General features: G+C 45.0%; 1 protein-coding gene across 4 annotated transcripts in view; it reads left to right on the top strand.

The window, feature by feature from the left end:
* Positions 1-22,323, top strand: part of UBR1 (ubiquitin protein ligase E3 component n-recognin 1) — a 531,921-nt gene extending 509,598 nt beyond the window's left edge. For all 4 annotated transcript variants that reach the window (XM_033952836.1, XM_033952835.1, XM_033952834.1 and 1 more), the window contains exons 45-47: positions 755-925; positions 10,080-10,181; positions 20,548-22,323. In XM_033952836.1, coding sequence (XP_033808727.1) covers positions 755-925; positions 10,080-10,181; positions 20,548-20,689 — 415 coding nt within the window. In that variant the 3' untranslated portion in view covers positions 20,690-22,323. The remainder of the gene's footprint in view (positions 1-754; positions 926-10,079; positions 10,182-20,547) is intronic.
* Positions 22,324-24,886: the final 2,563 nt, after the last annotated feature.

Here is a 24,886-nt window from a genome sequence, read left to right as displayed (position 1 = left end):
GGACTGTCTCATCTATGTTTTGATGTACAGTACTGTGTATGTCTAGTAGTGCTATAGAAATGATTAATAATAGTAGTAGCAGCAGTTCCACTACACATGAACAAGTGCCTTCCTGCCCAACATGCGAGACAGGACCCTCAGTCTATTTTTGTCCTAGGAGCAGGGAAACCTCCACATCTTCCTCAATGGGCATTATTCATCAGCACCCCTGTATGAGCAAGTACTTGCCAAGGAACTTTGCCCTTCTCCAGGCCCATGTAGTCAAGCCTGTCCTAACAGGGCAGGAAGGGCAGAGATTCTGTTCCAGGTATTTGTCATGGTCAAAAAGACAAGGGGCCAGAACAACTATCTTTCGACAATAAAAAAAAGTTCAAGATGGTTTTCTTAGGCACCCTCCCCATGATTAAGGAAAAAGATTGGCTATGCTCTCTGGACTTAAAGGATGCATGTACCCACACCCAATACTTCCCAGTCATCGGAAATACTCAGATTTCTAGTAGGGAAGCAGCACTACTTGTACCACATCCTATCATTTGGCCTCGCATCCATACCCAGGTTGTTTACAAAATGTCTTTCAATAGTTGCAGCATCACTAACCAGACTGAAAGTTCATGTGTTACCCCTACCTAGACTGTTTGCTCCAAATTAAAATATTTGTGTTTGTCTGAAATGACCTTAAAGTGATCATAATTTTCTAGTTTTCTGAGACTAGCAATCCCATATTACAGCCTTGATTTTGTTTCCCTCTTTTCAGATGTCCCAGGTCATCAGATGATGAACAAAAGCATCCTGTGCTTTGCTTATTTTGTGGGGCAATGCTGTGCTCCCAGAATACTTGCTGCCAAGAGACTGTGAATGGGGAAGAGCTGGGAGCCTGCACTGTTCATTCTCTCCATTGTGGCGCAGGAGTATGCATGTTCCTCAAGTAGGTAATCCGTGCTAGTATAGAGGGAGCATTTTGATCAGATGGCTTCTGTTTATTTTGGAGCGCTAAAGGGATAATGATTTGTTCTCAGCCAGTTTCACAAGGATTTGCTTGTTTAATAAAGGTCTCTTTATAAGCTAGACCTAAAAAGAAAGGAGTAACCTTTTCCCAAAAGCACAGAGTTTGGTTGTTAATGTCTGTGATGGAGTGTATAAGAAGCTAAAAACAAGAATCAAAAATCAAAACAAAATCATAAAACTGTAGATGTAAGACTAGAAAAATATGTCAATTATCTCTTGTGGAAGGAAGAAAGCCTCAGATCATGTGTCCATTTTCTCATGCCAGCCCACTGGCCAGTAAGCTAATGTGGGCATCACTTTCAGTCACTGGCGATCCTCCACCACCCTTAATTACTGTGCAAAAATCATGCTGTGCAAACTTGCATTGATAATATATAAATAATATTAAAAGTGTAAAATCCACTTATCTTAATAATGTCAGGCAATTTGTTTTAGACTCATTCTGATTCTGACGAGCTTGTTTCGAAATATCTTCCTCAGAGAATCAGAGAAACCATAAAGTGTTTGTAATAACAAAGCTGTATCCCAACAGCTCACACAGCCCAAGTCACCTTACATATCCTTAATAATAGCATCTGTATAGGAAGCTGCCAGTCCTCCCTTACTTTAAGAGGCCTGGATCTAGACTGCTCAGTTGAGAGTGTGTGGTTCATTCAGTACAGTGAAAACCACAGAGCAGAGACAAACCAGAGAGGTCCAGGAAAGACAGGAGCAGCCCTCAAGCATAGGTTTCACAACCTGTATGTAAAGTATCAGAAGACTAGCTAAGGTTGAAAAAGATTTTTCTTGGAAAACTGGGAGAGTCCTGATACTTTGTTGCCAGACCTGGGTTTGTTTAATACTGAATTTAACTAGTGTACATAGTGATTTTGGGACCTAGCAGAAGCCAGTCCTTTTGCAAAGATCGCAAATGACTTGCCAGAGGTTTTATTTTCACTATTAATTTACCACACCTTTAAAGTGAACAGGCTTCAGTACATATTGTTTGAGTACATCAAACAGTGATGCTGCTGTTTTTCCCAGGACAAGCAGGCAGCCTATTCTCACATATGGGTGACGTCATCCATGGAGCCCAGATGCGGACAGCCTCGCAAGCAGACTTGCTTGTAGAAACGTAGAAGTTTCGAGTCAGCCGCACCGCGCATGCATGAGTGCCTTCCCGCCCAGCGCAGGGCAAGTCTCCTCAGTTCTCAGTTTTCCATGGAGCCGAGAAGTCTGTACTTTGACACTCTGCGTTGAACTTCATTCACTTCATGCCTTCTCTCACCGCGGTTTGTGTTCTTTTTTGTTGCAAATCGCTGTGTTACTTTCTTTCTTTTCCTTTTTTTTTTTTAAAAAAAGAAGACTTTTAATTTTTTTCTTCAGTGACTGACTGGCAGGCCAGGCCGCGCGGCTGCAGCCTGCAGGCTTCAACTTCGCAGCGGCTATCTTCCCTCCTGTGTCCCAGCCAGTCACAGGCTTCAAGAAGTGTAGCCAGCGTGCAATTTCTCTCATGGACTCATTCCGCTGGTGCCTCAAGTGCCTTGCTGTACTACTCTTCAACCTCGAGCCCTTAAACGTCGTCGTCGAGTTTTAGTGGAAAAACTCTTCAACATGAACTCCTTGGTGACACCCTCGACCTTGAGTGCTACCTCGGTCCCGCCTTCCAGCGAGGGTCCTCCTGCTTCCACTACTCTGACCTCAAGGCTTATCAGACCATCCTCGTTTGGATCGTCTTTAGCCTCGAGTACACCTGCTTTATCTTCCCCTGAGCTCCCTTCAGGTCAGATACCTAAGCAGAAGGTTTCTGCGGTGGTCTTCAAACTTTCCAAGACCTCCAAGTCTAAGCACATTTCCACTGCCACCTTGGAGCCTTTAGCCTCAGCAAGTGGTCCGGTTTCAGACGCGGACCCACCTTTGCAGGCTTCTCTCCAGACCATGTTGGAGCAGCAATTTGTTCAGTTATTGAGCAAATATGGTTCTGCCTCAACAATGCCTCCTGTAATCCAGCCTGGGCAATCGGCAGTTTCCCGCAAGGTCGAGTCCCTGCTTGTGCCTAGAGCTGAAGCTTCACACTCTATGCAAGGAGCAGAGTATTTGCAAGTGTCTGGTCTGGCAACAACACACTCTATGCAAGGAGTAGATTCTTTGCGAGTTTCTCAATAGGAAACCTCACACTCCATACAAGGAGCAGAGTCTTTGGGAGTGTCTCAAATGGAACCTTCATACTCTGTGCAAGGAGTAGATTCTTTGTGAGTGTCTCAATTAGGAACTTCACACTCTATGCAAGAAGCAGAGTCTTTGCGAGTGTTTCAACAGGAATTCTCACACTCTATACAAGGAGCAAAGTCTTTGAGAGTGCTTCGAGATTCCCCGATCCATTCCACTATGTTTAGATCTACAGCTTCTAACCCTATCCATTCATCAGCATTGCCTGTTTCCATACTTAGGGCGAAGTCTCCTTGATCCTCGAGACCTGCTTCCAGACACCACTCTCATTGCCAATCGAGGCCTTCATCGAGACATCCATCGAGGCACAGATCTTCTTCTAAAGAGCAGCCTTCGTCTAGGCTTCATTCCAGCCCTTCCAGCTCTTCGAGGCCTTCAACTCCTCGCTTGAGGTCACCGCTTCCGGACCCTGAGGAATCAGCTGCTTCCATTGCCTCCTCCAAGTCTCCATATTCTTTGGATTGCCACTTCTCCAGAGAGGCTTCACCTTTGTTCTCGACATCGAGTCCTTCACGAGGATCAGCTGTCTTTTCCTTCCTTTGTCAGATGGCTGATGACCTGGACATTCAGTTAGATCAGGGGTCTCAAAGTCCCTCCTTGAGGGCCGCAATCCAGTCGGGTTTTCATGATTTCCCCAATGAATATGCATGAGATTTATGTGCCTGCACTGCTTTCAGTGCATATTCATTGGGGAAAACCTGACTGGATTGCGGCCCTCCAGGAAGGACTTTGAGATCCCTGAGTTAGATGCTGGTTCTAAATATTCTAAGGCAGTGGTCTCAAACTCAAACCCTTTGCGGGGCCACATTTTGGATTTGTAGGTACTTGGAGGGCCGCAGAAAAAAATAGTTAATGTCTTATTAAAGAAATGACAATTTTGCATGAGGTTAAACTCTTTATAGTTTATAAAACTTTCCTTTGACAGTTTTACCTTATGCAAAATTGTCATTTCTTTAATAAGACATTAACTATTTTTTTCTGCGGCCCTCCAAGTACTCTATTTTTTCTGCAGCACTCACATTTAAAGTTTAATATCTTTTCTTTCTCAAAACTGGCACATTTCTATTACTAAATTGAAAATAAAATCATTTTCCTACCTTTGTTTGGTAATTTCATCAGTCTCTGGTTGCACTTTATTCTTCTGACTGTGCATCCAATATTTCTTCTCTTCTTTCAGCCTCCTGTATGCTTCCTCTCCTCCAGACCTCATTCCCTCCCCCAACTTTTTCTTTATTTTTCTATGACTGTCTTTCTCTGATTCCTTGTCTCATTTTTTGCTTTGTTTCTGGCTCCTTGTCCCCCCCTCTTCTTTCTTTTTTCCTTCTGGCTCCCTGCCCCCCCCCCCCTTCTTTCTTTCTTCCTTCCTGCCCTCCCTCATGCCACCGCCGCCGGGGAATAGGTTGCTGCTGCTGCTGGCGCTATCGGGAACAGGCTGAGATCTCCACGGGGCCGACCAACTCTCGCTGCCCGACGTCAATTCTAATGTCGGAAAGGACGTTCCGGGCAGCCAGGCAGTGATTGGCTAGCCAGAACGTCCTCTCGACGTCAGAATTGAGGTCGGGCGGCGAGAGAAGCAGGGAGATCAAAGAGCATGATGCCGGCGGTGAGAAGGGAAGTGAAGCAGTTGGGCACCCCTGCTCTAGATGAGCCGCAAGCCGCACTCTATGAAGAATAGTGGAGGGTGACCAGTTGTGCGGACCGCCCCCCCCCCTTGTTACGCCACAGGAGCAGCAGCGTATCTGGCCGGCTCATTCCATTCAAAGCTGCGGGTGGCGGCTCCTTGCGAGATCCGCGCCTGCGTCTGAAGCCTCTCTGATGTTGTGATGTCAGAGAGGCTTCCGATGCAGGAGCGAATAGCGCAAGGAGCCGCCAACCCGCGGCTTTGAACGGAACGAACCGGCCAGACCCGCTGCTGCTCCAAAAGGAAGGAATTATCCAGTCCAGACCGCGGGCCGCAAATAAAACTTGGAGAGCCACATGTGGCCTGCGGGCCGTGTGTTTGAGACCGCTGCTCTAAGGAGTATCTCGAGGTCATGCATCTACCTCAACCTCCTGCAGAGTTTTTTAAGCTTCCTGTTAATGAGCTTTTGTCTCAAACTTTCAAACATTGTCTGGAGACTCCTTATGCTATACCTGCTGTTCCAGGCAAATTGGACTCGAATTATAGAACTGTGCCTTTTAAAAGGTTTGAGAATTCACAATTATCTCATCAGTCCCTCCTTGTGGAGTCCTCTTTGAAAAGATCCCATCCTTCCAGGGTCTATGCTACAATTTTGTCTTCGTTACTTATCTCAAGTTCCTTATTGATCTTCTTCCAGGTTTTCTGAAGAACCTGGATCAACATAGACATTTCAAGTTCCAAGAAGTCACTGCTACTATGTCACAACTCAGATTGTATCTTCTCCAGTCATCTTATGATGCCTTTGAGCTGTTGGCTAGGGCCTCTGCTTTTTCTGTAGCAATACGCCACTTGTCCTGGCTTCGCACTGTTGCCATGGATCCTAATCTTCAGGACCATCTGGCTAATATTCCTTGTCAGGGCAATTACCTCTTTGATAAGAGGTTCCCACTAAGAAGTTTGAACATGAAAAATCTTTTGCTTCCATTGTCAGACCACAGCCAAAGTCAGCTCCTGCAAAACCTTCACGCCCTACTTCAGTTTTCCAGAGGCGTTATACTCCAAGGGCGACTCCTTACACTCAAGCTCCTTCCAAGAAACCGCAGCAACAGAAGCAACAGAAACCTCAGCCTTCTGCTGCACCCAAGGTTTCGCAGCCTTTTTGACTGTCTAAAACAGAACATAAGCTCCATCGTTCTGCCTCTGTCCTTCCTTCCCCCATAGGAAGTCGTCTCCATCATTTTTACCCCTGATGGAAGACCATTACATCCGACCTCTGGGTGTTGTTAATAATCAGGGAAGGATACCCTCTTCATTTCACTCAGGTTCCACCAGACCTTTTTCCAAGAGAGTATCCTTCCAATCCATCCCAGACCGCCCTTCTTCTTCAGGAAGCTCAAGCTCTGCTTCGTCTCTGTGCCATCGAGGAAGTTCCCTTGGAACAGCAGAGCAGGGGGTTTTACTCCTGTTACTTCCTAGTTCTGAAGAAGACAGGTGATCTGTGAACCATTTTGGATCTCAGGGCTCTCTACAAATTTTTAGTCAAAGAAAATTTTGCATGTTGTCCCATTATTGGGTATGTTCTCTGGCCTCAGATTTCGGGTGGGGAATCTGCATTATTACTACAGAGTGCTACCCTTTGGCCTGACTTCATTTCCCAAAGTGTTCACCAAGTGCCTGTTGGTGGTAGCAGCAGCAGTTAAAGAACCATGGTCTCCAGATGTTCCCCTACCTAGACAACTGGCTCATCAAAGATTCAATATCTCAGGGGGTTATTGTAGCGACCCAATGGACTATGTAGTTCCTACAAAGCTTGGGATTCGAAATCAACTTTCCCAAATCCCAACTTCAACCCTCTCAGAATCTACAGTTCATCGGAGCTGTTCTGGACACTACCCAACTAAGAGCATTCCTTCCACAACAACGTCTGGAGGCTCTTTTTCAACTCTGTCATATAGTGTCTTCCCGCTCTTCAATCTCAGTGAGACACATGATGGTACTACTAGGTCACATGGCCTCTACAGTACACGTGACTCCTTTTGCCAGACTTCACCTAAGAATTCCTCAGTGGACCCTGACATCTCAGTGGACGCAGGCTTGCGAACCACTCTCTGGACACATTACAGTCACTCCTTCATTGAGACTGTCTCTACGCTGGTGGATGCTCTCTTCCAGTCTCTCCAGAGGCTTGCTGTTTCAAACGCCCCCTTATCAAAAGGTCCTCACAACAGATTCCTCGACCTACACTTGCGGGGCTCATCTCGATGGTCTCCATACTCAAGGCCACTGGACCAGTACGGATCGTGAGTATCACATCAATCTGTTGGAACTCAGAGCGATCTTCAATGCTCTCACAGATTTTCACCATCTTCTTCACAACCAGGTAGTCCTCATTCGAACGGACAATGAAGTTGCCATGTACTATGTCAACAAACAGAGGGAGACAGGATCTTCCTCCCTTTGTCAAGAAGCTCTGAAGGTTTGAGACTGGGCAATCCTCAACACCTTCCTGAAAGCAACCTCACGAATGGACACTCCATTCCTCGCCTCTTCATTACATTTTTTTGCAATGAGGAATTCCTCAGATAGATATCTTTGCATCTCCCCACAACCACAACCTGCCTCATTTCTGCTCCAGGATATATTCTCCTCATCGCCTTGAGGCAGATGCTTTTCTGCTGGAATGGACAAATCTCTTCCTGTATGCATTCCCTCCACTCCCTCTCATTCTCAAGACTCTTGTCAAGTTGAAGAACGATCATGCCACCATGATTCTGATAGCTCCTCGGTGTCCGTGACAACCTTGGTACTCCCTTCTACTTCAACTCAGCAGCAGGGAGCCATACCTTCTACCAGTTTTTCCGTCTCTGCTTACACAGAGTCAAGGATCTCTACTTCATCCCAACCGGCAGTCTCTACACCTGACAGCTTGGTACCTCTCAACATAACTCCTCTTCAGTTTTCTCAACCTGTAAGAGACATAGGCTTCTAGAAAGCCTACCACTAGACAGTGCTACCACCAAAAATGGACTAGATTTTCTACATGGTGCATCTCTCATGATAAGGAGCCTCAAGATTCCTCCTTATATTCTGTTCTAGATTATCTTTTGCACTTATCCACGTCTGGCCTCAAGTATACATCAATCCGAGTCCATCTCAGTGAAATTGCTGCTTTCCACCAGCCTATTGAAGGGAAAACCCCTCTCTGCTCATCCGATGGTTTCCAAATTTATGAAAGGACTTTTCAATGTTAAACCTCTCTCAAACCACCTACAGTGGTTTGAGATCTCAATGCTGTTCTTGCTCACTTGATGATTTGAACCAATGTCTGCGGCTCATCTGAAGTATCTCACTGGGAAAGTGGTGTTTCTCATTGCCCTCACATCTGCTCGAAGAGTCATTGAGCTGCAAGCTTTAGTTGCTGATCCATCTTTCATGGTGTTCCATCATGACAAGGTGGTTCTTCGTACTCATCCTAAATTCTTACCTAATGTGGTTTCAGAATTTCATCTCAACCAATCCATTGTTCTTCCAGTGTTTTTTCCAAAGCCTCTTTCTCACCCTGGAGAAACAGCTCTTCATACTCTGGACTGTACACGTGCTTTGGCCTTCTACTTGGAACGCACCAAACCACACAGAACTGCTCCTCAACTTTTTGTCTGCTTCAATCCAAACAAGTTGGAACATCCAATCTCTAAGCGTACCATCTCCAAAGGGATGACGACTTGGTATCTATTTCTGCTATGCCCAGACTGGACTACATCTACAGAGTCGAGTCACAGCCCATAAAGTCAGAGCCATGGCGGCTTCAGTAGCTTTCCTCAGATCCACTCTTATTGAGGAAATTTGTAAAGCTGCCATCTGGTCCTCGGTTCATACTTTCACCTCTCATTATTGTCTGGATGTTTTCTCCAGACGGGATGGCCATTTTAGCCAGAGAATATTACAAAATTTATTCTCCTAAGTTGCCAATGCTCCCACCATCCCATTCTGGTTAGCTTGGAGGTCACCCATATGTGAGAATAGGCTGCCTGCTTGTCTTGGGATAAAGCACAGTTACTTATCGTAACAGTTGTTATCCAGGGACAGCAGGCAGCTATTCTCACAACCCACCCACCTCCCCTGGTTAGCTTCTCTGCTAGCTATCTGAACTGAGGAGACTCGCCCAGCGCTGGGCGGGAAGTCACTCGAGCATGTGTGGTGTGGCTGACTCAAAACTTCTACGTTTCTACAAGCAAGTCTGCTTGCGAGGCTGTCCGCATCCGGGCTCTGTGGATGACGTCACTCATATGTGAAAATAGCTGCCTGCTGTCCCTGGATAGCAACTGTTAAGGTAAGTAACTGTGCTTTCTGTATTCTCTAGATATTGTCTGAGAATACTTTTATCCACTTGAGGGAATGCTTTCATTAACCATGTCTAATATAAATACCAACTATGACAGAACTCTTGCTTTCCAAGCAAGTCAACAGAACGACTGGCTAGGCAACATCATCAAGCACTCCTCATCCTATCTCAACTTCAGAAAACTAGTTAAAACCAACCTGTTTAACCGATTTGTAACCCAATAACTCTTAAAGCCTTATCCCTATATATATGTACTCGATGTCCCTACAATGTGACTTTTACTCTGTCTCTTTCCCTCCAGCATGCAACTTTCAAATTCAAATAAAGATAAAGAACAGAAAAGGCCTTGACTCATAGAACTTTGTTAAATAGGAATCAGGTTCCTGCGTATGTAATGTTAGTCCTAAGAGCAGGCAGATGGTAGTGATTAACATTTTGTTAACCACAACAAGCATTAAACCCTGAAATTCAGTGCCAGGCTATGTCTGGACTTTGGCATTAAATTTCAAGGTTTGCAGAGCTAGCTAACGCATAGCCGGTTGAGTGCAATATTCAGCACTTAACCAGCTATGGATTACCGCGTAAAGATAGCACTAACTTTTTATGTGGTCCTATTTATGTGGTTAGCCTGGCCGGTTAAATGCTGAATATCAGCACTTGACTGGCCAACTCCACCCCGGAACACACCCAAAATAGTTTGTTTTCAGTTCAGAGATAACTGGTTATTTTCGGTGGCGCTAACCAGTTAAGTGCTACTGAACAGTAGTGTTTGGCCCTGAACAGGCAATTTAATCACCCAGGCACTGTTTATGGCTGATTATATCATGTTGAGGTGTAGTAAGACAAAAGGGATACTTGTTTCAGTTTCTGTTGACATAAGACTTGCTTTTTTATTTTGTACAGAATCAGGGAATGTAAAGTGGTACTGGTAGAAGGTAAAACACGAGGTTGCTTGTATCCTGCACCATACCTTGATGAGTATGGTGAAACAGACCCTGGCCTGAAGTAAGTGTCTATTTTTATGTTGCTGAATCGAGCAGTATTTGCTGTTGCCATCTGTTGTGTGTCAGCATTATGAAATACTGACCAAACCTCATATTTTGTTTCTGACTTTAGTCATGTTTTCCCAGAGACAGTCTTGAATACTGCATCAGACACAGTTTGTGCCTTCATTGTAAACCAAATTTAAGGTCTTGCAATGGCTTTTATCTTGGATACTAGTAATGGATATAGGACTAGTATGACCTTATGTAAATATCATTCTTATCTAGTTTAATTTTATTCAGAATAATTTCTTTTAAAAAATATCAGGTTGTAAAGTATCAGAATTGGTCGCCAGTTTAGTGCATTGCAGTATTGTCAGTGTACTTGAACTTCCAAATTATTCAGCATCCATAATTCAGTTGATCTCTTGGTGCATTGCAGTATATGACTGTCAGGACTCATCTAGATAAATCCCTTGCACCCATCTGGGACTGAGCCCTTTGCCATCTAAAGGTTCCATTAAGCACATATACAAGTATAAGCAAGGGTTTCTGGGGACACCAAGAACTTACTACAACCTGAGGACAGAGTTCCCAGAAAGAAATCCAGAGCTGGATTAAGGCACAGTCAAACTAGGTCTGCCTCAGGCCCAGAATTTTAGGGGGTGGGGGAGATCTGTCTGATGTGCTCAGGATTCTAGAAGCTAGGATTGCCAAATATTTAGATTTTTTTAGGATCTAAAAAAGTTTGTAAACTACCAGTCTCAATGCCAGAAGGATGCCTTAATATATGGATTCGTTATTTTTACAGTTTAGCCCACTATAGCGCACTAAAGTAGTGCTTCTCAACTTCTTCAAGCCAAATACCCCTTGTCTAACAAATATCAACTGAGTACCCCCAACCACTGACCGCCCAAGTTCCTCCCTAGACCCCACACCCAATACTAATTGTAATGCAATTTCTTCCATTCATTTCTCAGATAAACACAATATACACAGCATATATAAATTCTTGTACAATCCTTCTGGAGGCTAAACTTGTGGGTAGTGCATCTATTCCAGCCTTGGCTGCAGAACTTAGAAATAAAATCAACCCCCTCTGCTTGGTCACCTGTGCGGACACCACCCTTGAAGCTCAGTTTGTTTTTGCAGCCTTGCTGAGAACTAGTTTCTTCTACTCGTGATTTTATTTCTCATTTCCTAGTCTGTGTTCTTTGGGTATTGCCCAAGTGCTGCGGATTCACTCTGAGAATGTTTCTTCGGCGGGAGATCGCAGACTTTTCCTTAAAGATTGTCTGCTTCTGGAGGATGCTCTGTAAGCTTGAACTGTAGTAAGCCCTCTAGACAGCCTACAGATTGAATCGGGTCTCTGGGATCGGGAGCCATCTCTCCCCTGGTTCATCTACAGAGGGGTAGAGCGCAGTCTGCTGTGGTTCCGTGGAGGTATGCTGGGATCGGAACCAGACCCCTGAGGAGTCCTGGTGGTCGTGATCTGTGGTGATGGGGAAGGTGAGACAGTCAGAAGACCTGAAAAATCCAGTTTAATCAGCTCCTGAGGTACTGATCTCCCTATGCTTGCACTGTGTAATGCTGGCTGCCATTGAAATGCATTACAGCACATGTCTCTGTAGTGTCTGTGAGTCAGAGTTTGCCGATTTTGGGGGGTGCTGAAATCGGGGTTTTGGGTGATTTTCCTGCATACCCTGGTCACCCCCACACCTGTAAAATTGTAAAATCGCCGTTTTTCGCGTTTTTCCTAGGCATTTTTAATGCAAAATCGGCACCCGTGGCGGCCATCTTGAATTTTCTTCAAAATTTTAAAAGTATATTTTTTTACTTAGAAGCTTTTTGCTCCAAACTTCACAGATGGCCACCTCAGGACAGGATGGCATGGATTCATGCCTTAGATGCGATGGATGGCAGCCATGTATCCCATGCACCGCAGGCCACAAGGGGGGGTGAGACATATGCAGATCTCGCGCTCCCCTCCTCCTGAGAGGCCCTAACAGAAAGACACTTAAGATCAAAATGCATTCTTCTGTCCTGAAGATCCTGCAGGACAACCCCTCCATCTGAGGATAAAGAGGTACACTTGGTGACCTGAACCACAGCTGAATCCACCGTCAGTGGGACCAGGCGCTAGTTGAAGTCCGATGCCATGGGATACAACTTTGCCATGTCCAAGGATAAGGGAATCCTCCAGGGACTCCCAGACCTCTAACAGCACTTCTGCCAAACCCGCATTGTCCAGCAAGGAGGCGGACAGCGGAGGCTCAGGTTCCATGTTTCACAGTGACCCAGAAATAAAGACGGGCAGGCAGCTAGTCTTGAATAGCCGGCACACCGCCTGGTGATCTGCAAGGTCTCGGAACCCACTGTTCTGGGTATCACCCAGATCCGCTAAGACATTTCTGCTGATTCCGTCGAAGAAACAGGTGACAGCAAAGGCACAGACACTCAAGCAGAAGCAAGGGCAGGGACGAGCCGCCTGCTTTCTAGTACCCCAGCAAAGGAACAAATCGACATGCTGGCATCTGAAGGTGGAACATAATGTTGTACTGGAGTCTGAGTGGGAGAAACAAGCAAAGCCCCTTTTACTCTTTTTTTTTTTTTTAATACAGCCAGATAACTCAGATCCACAAAATTTGGGGAAAAACAGTCACCGGCGACTGGAACCGCTCTGTGCGTCTCAGAACTCACAAGATTAGCAGACTGAGGAGACTTTTTCCCAGAACTGCGCTTGCGTTTCACAAAAACGCCATCTGCGCCCAGTTTAGGCATTCTGGACGCAGCAATCGCAACTCCGGTGGTGGCCATTTCCTTGTGACCTGGGCATGTCTGAATTTTTTGACAGATGCACTCTATGGCATCTTGAACTAAGCTGGGAGCTTCTTCATGGTCCGCTTGGCAAATGACTTGGATTCACCAGTGGTTGGGTGCTACTTCAGCTAGAGGCTACGCTGAGCAGGTTCCCTTTTAAAGGTTCGATCCTGGTTGGCCAAGGTTTGGATGACCTTATGGCCAGTGTTCAGAGCCGTAAACCTGAGGTGCTCCCTGGCTCTAGACCTCGTCCGACCAGGGGTGTGGGAGGTCAGATTTACGTCCCTTCCAGCGCACTTCTCAGTTCACCAGACCTCCAGTGGCAGGACAGCGTTTCAGAGCTCTCTCCAGTCCTCGCTTTGGAGGTGCAGCTCGCCAACAGTTTTCCTACTCCCAGCTTTCTGCCCCTCCCTAGAGATGCCAGGTCTCTGGCGGGCCCCCCCCCAGTTCGGGGGGGCAGCTTTCAGCCTTCCTTTCGGAATGGCAAATGGTAATCTCGGACCAGTGAGTCCTTGACATGCTCAGGGAAGGCCTTTGACTACAGTTTTTCCAGCCTCCACCGGCATTCTTCCTGTCCCCTCCCGTGGAAATTCTGGATAGGACTAGCAAGGTGCAAGCCACGGTGAAAGGGGAGACTTGGTCTCTGGGAGATACTCGATTTACTTCATCATACCAATGAAGGACTCCAAAGATAGCAGACCAATTCTGAACCTGAAGGCAGTGAACTCCTTCCTGCGAGTTCGGTGTTTCCGGCTAGAAACTGCACATTCAGTGGTGGCAGCAGTGGCTCCCAGGGATTTTTTGGCTTCCTTGGACCTCTCGAAAGCATACCTTCACATCTCAATTTTTTTATTTTTTTCCCCCCCCCAGATCATCGGAGGTTCCTGAGGTTTCATGTTCTCGGGAGGCACTTCCAGTTCGCGGCATCACCCTTCTGGTTGGTGTCGGCGCCCAGATCATCCACAAAAGTCATGGTGGTGGTGGCTGCCCATCTGCACTCGGTGGGTGTGCTGGTCCATCAGTACCTCGATGACTAGCTGATCAGAACTCCCTCTTTGGAGGAAGGCTGCTTGGCGGTTTGCCAAGCGGTGACTGCTGAACAGTCTCGGCTGGGTGATCCATCTCAAGTGTCGCCTCGAGCCGATGCAGGACTTGGAGTTCGTGGGAGTCCGGTTCCATATGGCCAGGAACCAATTGTATCTAAAGGAATCCGGGAAGTTCAAGCTTTGGAGTGCAGTTCAGGACATGTTAGCAGCTCCAGCCCCGATGGCCTGGCAGTATCTGTAGGTATTGGGTCTCATGGTGGCGACCACAGTTGTGATCCGTGGGCATGAGTTTGAATCCATCCTCTTCAGTTGTCCCTTCTATCTCAGTGGAATCCTCAGCGGGATGCACTGGGGTGAAGTTGCCATGGTTGGCGACAGCACGCACCTGGTAACTCTTTACAGAGGGCTTCCTCTGCGCGTCTTAGACTGGGTGACCCTGGAAACGGACGCAAGTCTCTCCGGTTGGAGAGCAGTTTGCCAGTCTGTGCCGGTCCAGTGTCAGTGGACTGCGTTGGAGAGCAAATGGTTGATCATTCGGCTGGAGATGCGTACGATCTGTCTGGCTCTGCTGTGTTTTCAAGGGAATCTCTGCGTGTTCTCGGACATTGCAACGGCAGTTGACTATGTCAACTGTCAGGGAGGCATGAGGAGTCCCCTGCTGAGCCTGGAGGCTCGGATGCTCGTTGCCTAGGCAGAGAAGCATCTGATGGCCTTGTCCTCGGCTCATGTGACAGGAGTGGACGATGTGCCAGTAGACTTCCTCGGTTGTCAGATTCTGGACCCGGAAGAATGGTCCCTGTCCGGGCTAGCGTTCAAAGCCATAATTCATCGGTGGGGTCGCCCCGCCTTCGATCTGATATGGAAATGGAAGGCAGACAGGTTCTTCAGCCGACAACAAGAGGTCAGCAGAGCAGGGCTCGGTGCTCTGGTTCAACAGTGGACAGAAGGGGAACTTCAGTATGGCTTTTCCCCGTAGCTCTTCTCCCTTCCTTTTACCTCCCCCCGTGTCCAGCAGCACCCCATCCCTGCTCCCACTGTCCAGCAGCAGCCCTTCTCCCTTCATTTTACTTCTCCCCTGTCCAGCAGTACCCCTTCACTGCTCCCCCTGTCCAGCAGCAGCCCTTCTCCCTTTGTTTTACCTCCCCCCTGTCCAACAGCACCTCTTCCCTGCTCCCCCTGACCAGCAGCAGCCCTTCTCCCTTCCTTTTACCTCCCCACTATCCAGCAGCACCTCTTCCCTGCTCACCCTGTGCAGCAGCAGGCCTTCTCCCTTTCCTTTTATCTCCCCCTTGTCTAGCAGCACCTCTTCCCTGCTCCCCCTATGCAGCAGTAGGCCTCCCTTCCTGTTACCTCCCCCCTGCCTAGCAGCACCCCTTACCTGGTCCCCCTGTCCAGCATCCGGCTTCCATTCCGTTTGCGTCTGACCTCTTGTCCACCTGACAGCACCCGCACGACACCCTCCAGCCGTTCCTGTTCAAACCACCACCACCGTAGCTCAACTGCCTGCACACGCCGACAGCAGCCTCAAGCCGCCGTGGCCTGCACGCGCTGACAGCTGCCGCGTGCCTAAATAGAATACGGCCATAGAAGGACACAGCACGCTACAGGGATCACAAAACTCTTAAGTGCGCATGCGCGCTTAAGGTTTTATTATAGAGGATACATTTAAGATGTGCTATAGACCAGTGTTCTTCAACTACCAGTCCATGAAGGATTTGGGTCCCCGCAGCAACAAAAGATGTCGGCATCAGCTGACATGTAACTTCCTGTTGGGACTCCTGCCTTCCACCGACTCATGCTGCGTATGCCTCCTGCCTTTGTCTCTGCACCCCTAGACCAGCAACGGCAGCTTTTTGTGCTTTTAACTTCGGCTAGGCCGGCCTGTTTCGATGATGCGATGTGGGCCGGCCTACCAAAGGCCCCGAGGCTGCCTCATGAAACCGCGGATAAACTGCTTAGGGCAGACGTGTCAAACTCTGTACCACGAGACAATTGAAATTCGCAATTAAGCTGGCCCGCCAATGGGGGAAAGCAGAGGAAGGCACGGTGGGAGCACAGCGTGGAGTCACGAAGTGTGGAGGCCATGAAACTGGAGGTGCGACTCCACGCTGTGTGATGCTCTGCTCCCGCCACACCTTCCTCTGCTTTACCCCATCGACACTCGTAGTCACTTGCACAACAAGGGCTACAGCACCATGTGTGGGAACTGCAGTCCCCGGAGACCTGTGTCAACATGCACTGCCCATGCGGAATGGTGACCACCTTCGTTGAATACGCGGAGGTCAGGACCGATAGGTCTCCGGGACTCAGGAGAGAGAGTGTGTGTATGTACCTGACCAGCGCTGAGGTCTGGTGTCCTACTAACCTCCAGTCCGCCTTCCCTAGAACCCACCGGCACCATTCTCCCATTAGTCATGCCGTCACAGGCTCTGCTCCCGTTGGTTGGTCGTGCGGCTGGGCAAACGCAGGGCAGGAAAAATGAGCTTCGATTGCTAGGCTAACAGAGGCGTTGAGTGTGAGGGAAGAAAAATCTCAAGTAGAGCAGGTAGGGCCGGGGACATGAAGTTGCCTAGGCCTGGAAATGAGGGTGAGGCAAGGCATAGGTAGCGGAATGAGGTGGGCTACAGGTACCATGGTCCTACCAATATTTTGCCCAGGATAGCATCAGCTACCGGAGAACTAGAAACAGGGCCCAACACCCATTCATGACCTCTTCTCCCTTCCCTACCCCCTCCCGTTCAGTGGTTGGCTGGATCAGAAATAATAGTGAAACTTGCTTCCATCAACGCATATGTTATTGCTGGTTTTGTGATAAATTGTATCAAGAAACAGCATGTCTGCTAAGTTGTTGAAAATCTTACACTTATTGTAAAATTTTCTAAATAAAGATGTTTTAACTCTCTCCTAATACCCCAATGGCTTGCAGCATTTGAAGACCAGAGTTGCTTACCTCGTCCAAGTTTTTAATTTTGGCCCATCACAGAGCTAGTGTGGGGTTGGAGAGGTTGTAACCCTATACTTCTACTAAGACTAAGGGGTGCTTTTATTATGGTGCGTGCTAAATCGGTTAGTGTACCTTAATAAAAAGACCCCAAAGTATCTTAATTAAAAATTTGGCCCATGACTTAGCCTATGTTTCAGATTTGGGCCCCTTATGTGACTGAGTTTGACACCCCTGGCTTAGGGGCAGCTGTGTGCCGAAGTTAAAAGCACACAGAGCTGCCGCTAGCCTAAAGAGAGGAAACATTTCCTGGAGAGGGAAGGAGGGAAGGGAGAAGGGGTACTCCTGTACAAGGGAGAGGAAGGGGAGTACTGCTGGACAGGGGAGAAGAGAAAGGGAAGGAAAGAGAGTTACTGCTGGAAAAGGGGAGGAGGAAAGGGAGAAGGGGTACTGCTAGACAGGGAAGGAGGAAAATAGGAAGGAAACAGCTGGCAGGGAGATTAGAGGAGGGGAAGGAATCAGGATGGAATGGAGAGATCAAATGATGGAAAGGGGAGAGACAGAGGAATGAGAAAGTAGAGAGAGATTGATGCTGGGAAGGGGGTCAGATGAGAAATGAGAGAGGGACAAAGATGCTAGATCTGATGTAGGAGAGATAAAAATGAAGAGAGCAGAATGAATCATGTAAAAAGGAGAGAGGTGGCACAGGCTGGATGGAAAGTGGAGAGGGGCATAGAAAGAAGGCAGATACCATATGGAAGGGAGAGAGGGCAGACAGTGGATGGAAGGGGCAGATGCTGGATTGAAGAGACAGAGGGTAGACGCTTGATAGAAGAGAGTGAAAAGACGATGAAAGCAGAAACCAGAGATGACAAAAGGTTGAACAAAATAATTTTATTTCTATATTTTGATTAGAATATATCAGATTTGAAATATGTATCCTGCTAGAGCTGATGTTAGACGTAACAGGGGAGTACAAAGCCCGGGCAGTGCTTCTTTAGCTTCCAGCTGGCTTAGGGCTCTCTCTGACCAGGGGGCAGTTGCCCTAGTTGCACTCCCCCTAACACCATTCCTGCCATGTGTGACTGTGGTATTCTGTTAGCATGATATTTGTGTAGCATTCTGTAATAATTTGGTTTATTCAGTTTTCTTAATAGTAGAGGGTATATACGTGAAGGCGAGGGGAGACAGGGGTTTTGTTGATCCTTGACCTGTATTATTTGTATTTATAAAATGACAATTGTACAGAATATTGTTTCTTTTTATACTTTAATATGTTCATTATAAAATCATAACTATTTGAGGCTTGTGCGGATGGGATCAGATGGTTTGCGGGACTGAGCTCGCGGGGATGGGGCGGCAATGGTTTTGTGGTTTGTTTGTTTTTTTTATTTCAGTCTTAGTAGTTTGCCAGTCCACAAAATAATTATTTTATTTCTGCCGGTCCAAAGATGTAAAAAGGTTGAAGAACACTGCTATAGACTATAGAACTGAGGTAGGAGTAACATATTAACCTATGGAGCACTTGATTTATCCCCATCCAGTCGAGACAAGGCCAAAAAAGCAGTTAATTGTTGGGGTTCGAAGAAAGCATATTTAATTGATCGATGGCAAACAATACACTTACAAGAAGTATCTCCCTAGGAGTTAACATTGTGAGCCTAGGAAAATTAATCAGTCTCAGATTATTGTTATGTGAGTTATTCTAAAGCATTCCTACTTTCTTTCTAAGGTTTACATTGTCTTTAATTAGAGACTCTTGAAGTTTAGAAGATGCTAAGTCTTGTTCAAGCTTCTGAACCATGGATTTAGAAGCAATCATGTTCCCTTTTAAATCTTTTAGCTCTTTAGTATGTTGAATTAATTTACCTTCAATATATTGGAAATTGGGGCTAATAGTCTTGCCAAAGTTTGCCACCAGGTCCCATAAGGACTCCAGGGTCACTTGAGAGAGCTTTTCCCAGAATATAGGTTTTTGTTGAGTGTAAACATGCTCACCCTCAAGAAAAATTCCTTGGTGTTGCTCCTTCTGACTTAATCCACCTCCCATAGTTGAACAAGCCCCTGATTCTCCTGCAGAGACTCCCTGAATAGGGAGCTCTGCCTCCATGCTCTCCGGTGTAATGCTGGCTGCCTCAGGAGAAAGGGCCTCCCCCAACTCCGGGGTTTCCTCGCCCCTTGGAGAGCTAGTGATGTGAGGCTGCGGGGATGACACTTGCACGTCAGGACTAAGGGTGGTATCCGACCCAAGAGGAGCAGCTCCTGTCTCGCCAAGCCCCGGCACCCTCAGTGGGCTAATCTCCGACATCATCACAGAGACTCCCTGCATTCGCCACACTAATTCTTTGATATTGCTGAAAGTCGGCACTCTGGTGCACCACGAGGCGCCAGCAACGCTCCTGCCTCTCCTTTTCAGTATCCCAAGGGGAATATCAGGCTACTCAGGCCACCAAAGAAGAAAAAAGAGCCAGGAATAGCGTGGTTCAGGTGCGTACTTCTCAGCACTTCTATTCAGCAGCCATCTTGGATCCCATTCGAAGGGGGAGATACTGATGGAAGGGGAGAGAGAGTGTGGAAACTCTGGATGGAGAGAGAGAGAGGAGGCAGACGCTGGATGGAAGAGGGGAGAGAAATGAACAGATATTTGGGGGGAGAAAGACAGAAGGGAAATAATAATGGAAGGAGAAAGAAAGGGCAGATATAGGAAGCAAACACTGTATAGAAGGGAGAGAAAACAATGGCAGAGTTAGTGAAATACTGGGAATAGGGGGAAGTAAAATAGGAGAGGGAAAGAGATGGAAAGCTGCCAGAAGACCATAAAGAAAGAGGGAATTTGAAGACTAGATAGTAAGAATGAGTTAAATCTGGACATAGAGTAAAAAAAACCAAAAGGTAAAGGAGGAATGAAAAATCCTGGAAAGAGACTTAATACAGAGGAAAGCAAAATCAGAGAAGTTAATGGCCAGAAAACAAAGGTAGAAAAAATTATTTTATTTTTAATTCAGGATAAAGTAGTATGGTACCTGTATTTATAAAGGTTAATAAATATAAATAGAATTAAGATTATATCTTTTCATTGAACTAATTTTAATACATTTTTGACCATCTGTCAGAGACCAAAACCTCCTTTCATAGCTCAGGACAGCTTGCTTTCTTGACCTGGGGAAGGAAGTGTTGGCCTCTAAGAGCTAACTGAATAATGTTTTTAAGTCCTTTCAATAAAATAACTTATTTTCCATTTTCATTTATATTTGTAATTTGTAATATACAGTGTGTATAATATCAGGGTATAATGGAAAATTTTTGCTCACATCAACTTAATCCTTTGCTTGCAAAAAAAAATTTGCTGATATGAATTCGGTCCTTAGAGGGAACATTGGCCAGAGTCTACCCTTAGTAAAAAGAAAAAGAATTCTGTCAGGTTGTTTGTCTTCATTCAGTATTTCATGCTAGGTATTATTGTTGGCAATAAATGTTGGCCTGCCATAAAAAAAAACAATTAATTGCAGAGAATGGGACCAAGAGTTGTGCATCTATTTATATGTCCTTAAGTTTAACAAATGATTTTGTTTCCTTTCAAGGAGAGGCAATCCCCTACACCTATCTCACGAGCGGTACCGAAAGCTCCACCAGCTATGGCAACAGCACTGCATCATAGAGGAGATTGCCAGAAGCCAGGAAATCAACCAAATCTTTTTTGGAATAAACTGGCAACTTCTATGAAGCCAGACTTCATTTTACTTCATAGACTGACAAACACAAGGCCTTTAAAAGGGGAAGGGGATGATGAAAATTATGTCAAAATCTTTGGGTTGGTTGAAAATGAATACTTTGAGTGGAGCGAGCTAAGTGATCCTGAGTCTTGGTGCACATATTGAAACAGTAAAATGTGCCATGTAGTAGGGCCCTTTACAATCAGAAATGACCAATAGAGTACCTTGTTGCTATAGAAAAGTTAGGATCAGAAATAATATAGGCCCTCTTTTACTAAGTTACTAAATGCTCCGACACTCATAGGAATTCTATGCGCTTCAGAGCAGCATTGGAGCATGTAGCGCCCCGAGCTGTGGTAGAAACCTCTACCATGACTTGGTAAAAGGGGGGGGATAATGGGCTGTGTAAGTTTTTGAGGAATTTTGCTTATTTGTCAGAAGAAGCCAGTTTGTTTTCCCAGACTTGTACAAAACTCAGAACATCTATCACAAGTATGTCCAGAATTTATAACAAGATTGTCAATATAATTATCTGTGTTCAGTACTGCACACTATTCATATTCAGAGCATAACAGTGCATGGGTTTTGTGGTAGGACTAAGCTTCCAGTGCTTCCTTAAATTGACTGATATTAGCCAAGGCCCTTGTGGTGGTCAATATGAAAACTATTTCCAAGTCTACATTAGCAAGGGAGATAATTTGTCAAGTTATGTAATACCACAGTATATATTAGCTACATAAGTATTCCCCTCCCTTCCCAAATTGTCCACCAGGAAAAGGCATGTAAAAATAACACTTAAACACCTCCCTTACTTCCTGAACTGCTTGAAGATCTAATTGCCATCAGCCCATTGTCCCAAAACTCCTTACCTTGTTAGGCCAAACATTTTATAACTGCGAGTTCAGAGGTGGAGCATATGCAGATGTGCCACAACAGTCCTGTTCTCAAATATTTATTTCCAGCTGTTTGAATGCAAGTGGCACAGTTTGACTAAAAGGCTCAGGTACACACGATATGCAGGAAGTGGATTGCATGGAATGCTGCTGCTTTGATTCTTAAATTGCTGAACCAGAACAGCAATACTGAGACCCATGTATTGTTGTTTGAGGCAAAGGAAGCTTATGTAATAACCAAAAGTTGTTTTTAGAAAATATCTTCCAATCTCCCCTTTTGTAAATTTCCACAGCTTATTTCTTTTCATTGTGAGAGTGGTCTTCCTGGCTAGAGATTGCACCACTTTGTTGGTATGTTGACAGGACCTTGTCCTTCAAGTACATAGGAAGAAAATGACTGTAGTCTTAAAAAGATATTTTTAGTTTAGTTTTGTGTTTTTTTTGAGAACTTATGGGAGAATCCAAAGGTCTGAATTCTTGCTGCTTTTTTGCCCTTCTATCTAATTTTCCAAAGCCCCAATCATTTAGTATATACTGCAGCTGCTTTTAAGTAAATAAGAATATATGTATATATACATATGTAAAAAATGATTGTACTAAGAATTTGTTCATACTCTGTATACAGAGAGCAAAATGTGTGTGTTTGGGATTTCTTGATGTATTGTTTTTGCTTATCCTGACCATGTACTATAAGGAAGGGACTTCTGTGGTCCTTGTCTTCCGCTTGTTAATATAAAGGATTTTCTCTCCATGATTTTGTTTTCTCCTTTTTTCAGCTAGATATTCTGTAAGAAAAATAACAGTTCATTAAATTATTACTTTGAGATGGAAATTCAGGTTAATGTTGGAATTCCTACCTAGAGGTGAAGCTTTGCAAGTTCCAGCTGTGCACCTGAATACCTGAAGCTTTGTATTGAATAAACAAGTTTCACAAGTTTATTAAAAATTTGATATCCCGACAAATCAGACTTCAAGGCGGTTTACATATTAAACAGAAGGGGAAACAGAGAAAATATTAAAAAATAAGCAAATATATGCTTTATAAATAAATACAAAATCACAGACTAAACAGGAAAAAAAGGGAAGAACTACAATTTTAAAAAGTAAAGAGGGGGAGGGAAAGAATGATGGGAAAGGGAGACTTGTGGCCGGCAAAAGTCCATCCTGCCTCAAAATTCAGCAGCAGAAGTAGATCCCTGGACATTGTTGGGTGTTTCTCCCTCATGATAATTTCTGAAACCATAAATACATACTTTTGAACTTGGGTGATTCCAGTTTGGTTGAGAATGGCTCCTCATCTGGCTAATGTGAATCCATCCAAGATGTTGCCTCATATTTTAATTTCACTTACTATAGTACAGCCTAATAACATAGTAAGGATGGCAGTGAAGTACCAAGTCCCACCAGAGGAAGACTCCCAGCATATCCCTTCTTCCTCTGTCCCCCCCCCCATAATGGTGGGGGTCTCTTAACAGCACCCCCCAGTACATCTTAAATCTTTCTTCTCTGGCAGTGAGCAGGAACTCCCTGCTCCACTATTCATGCTGGCCCTGAGCTCTTCCTCTGATATAACATTCTGTTTGTGAGACCAGGAAATTACATCAGAGGGAAGGCTCAGGCTGGTGCAAACAAAGAGTAGGAGTCCCTGTTCACTGCTGGTGAAGAACAGAAGGATTTAAGAGGTACTATGCCACTAGTCTAGCCATTACAGTGAATTTTCTTGACCAGTAACTAGATACAGTAAAATATTACTGCGAGTCTTGAATCTGGCCAATCAATGTCACTGAAGAATAATGACTGGTTGTTCATTGTTTCTGCAGGTTCGCTAACCCTGGCCAGTCTAAGGAGCAAAGTTCTAGCCCACGAATCACACTCAGGTTCTCAGTTTGGTACTGAGCCAAAAGACCAGCTCTTCTGCAAGTAAATTTTCTAAAATAGCAAATCAGCATAGTCTTGTATTTCAGAGCAATGTAGTTTGGTCATGTGAGGAAATATTTAGTTGATTTTATGATGATATATTTCACATTTCAAAATATAAGCAGTTTGCAGCAAAAGGTTAACCTCTGGAGAGGAATAAGAACAACTCATCTAGTGAGTTCTAGGTTACAATCAATTCCTTTTAAAGTGGGTAAAGAATAATTAATTAATTCTTAAAATACAATAGGAGGGGAGGAAGTGTGAAGAGAGAATGGGACAAAGTGTGAGATTGCTGAAAAGAGGCAGTAATGAGCACAAACTATAATAATTTAACTCTCCAATTTCACAGAAGGGAAAGCTTGAATAAAATAATTATATAGTACTTATGATTTTTAAAAAGACTCTGGCCAAGGAACATAGTTATATGGTTTCCTATACTAGCAACATTTACCATAGCTGAGCTCCATTTTCAGAGTTAGGAGTGCAGCCTTTGAAAGAACACAAATATTCATGTACTACTGTTCTCTCAAACCATATTCCATATCTTAAGGGACTTATTATCCATCTAATCCCTTATTAAGGTTCAAAGCGGGCTAACAAAAGAAGTCATTGTTACAATAACCAGGAATTACAATAAACATAGAAATCTATTGTAAAACTTTTGGAAACAAATATGATTTCACCAACTTTCTATAGCAGGGGTGTCCAATGTCGGTCCTCGAGGGCTGCAATCCAGTCGGGTTTTCAGGATTTCCCCAATGAATATGCATTGAAAGCATTGCATGCACATAGATCTCATGCATATTCATTGGGGAAATCCTGAAAACCCGACTGGATTGCGGCCCTCGAGGACCGACATTGGACACCCCTGTTCTATAGTAAAAATAACATACAGAAGAGTGGATTTCATTTGGCAAATTATTCCAGAGTTTCACTGAGGAATACATAAATGAATTTGTTAAAAATTATATTTAACATTTTTAATGGGGGGAATCCTAAAAGCAGGTAATTTCACCTACAACTTTCTCTCAACAACCCTAACAAATCAAAAAAACTAATTAATTAGGACAATGGTCTCCTAAAATTTTAAAAATTAAGCACACCACCTTACTACTACTACTATTCATTATTTCTATAGCACTACCAGACACACGCAGCACTGCACAGAGTCACAAAGAGTAAGAAAACAGTCCCTGTTCGAAAGAGCTTACAATCTAAACAGGCAAGACAGACAAACAGGATGTCATGGATACAGTTAAGGGGAATGGTTAAACAGCGGGCTGGGTTGGAAGGCAGAGGAGAAGGGTTAAGGATTGAAAGTTATATCAAAAAGATGTATTCGGGCCTGCACCAGAAACCAATGTAGTTATCTAAACAAGGTGGAGATGTGGTCAAAC

Source organism: Geotrypetes seraphini, chromosome 7, assembly GCF_902459505.1.
Source record: "Geotrypetes seraphini chromosome 7, aGeoSer1.1, whole genome shotgun sequence".
Lineage (NCBI taxonomy): Eukaryota > Metazoa > Chordata > Amphibia > Gymnophiona > Dermophiidae > Geotrypetes > Geotrypetes seraphini.
The sequence above is the reverse complement of the archived record's forward strand: the minus strand, read 5'-3'. Positions and strand labels throughout refer to the sequence as shown.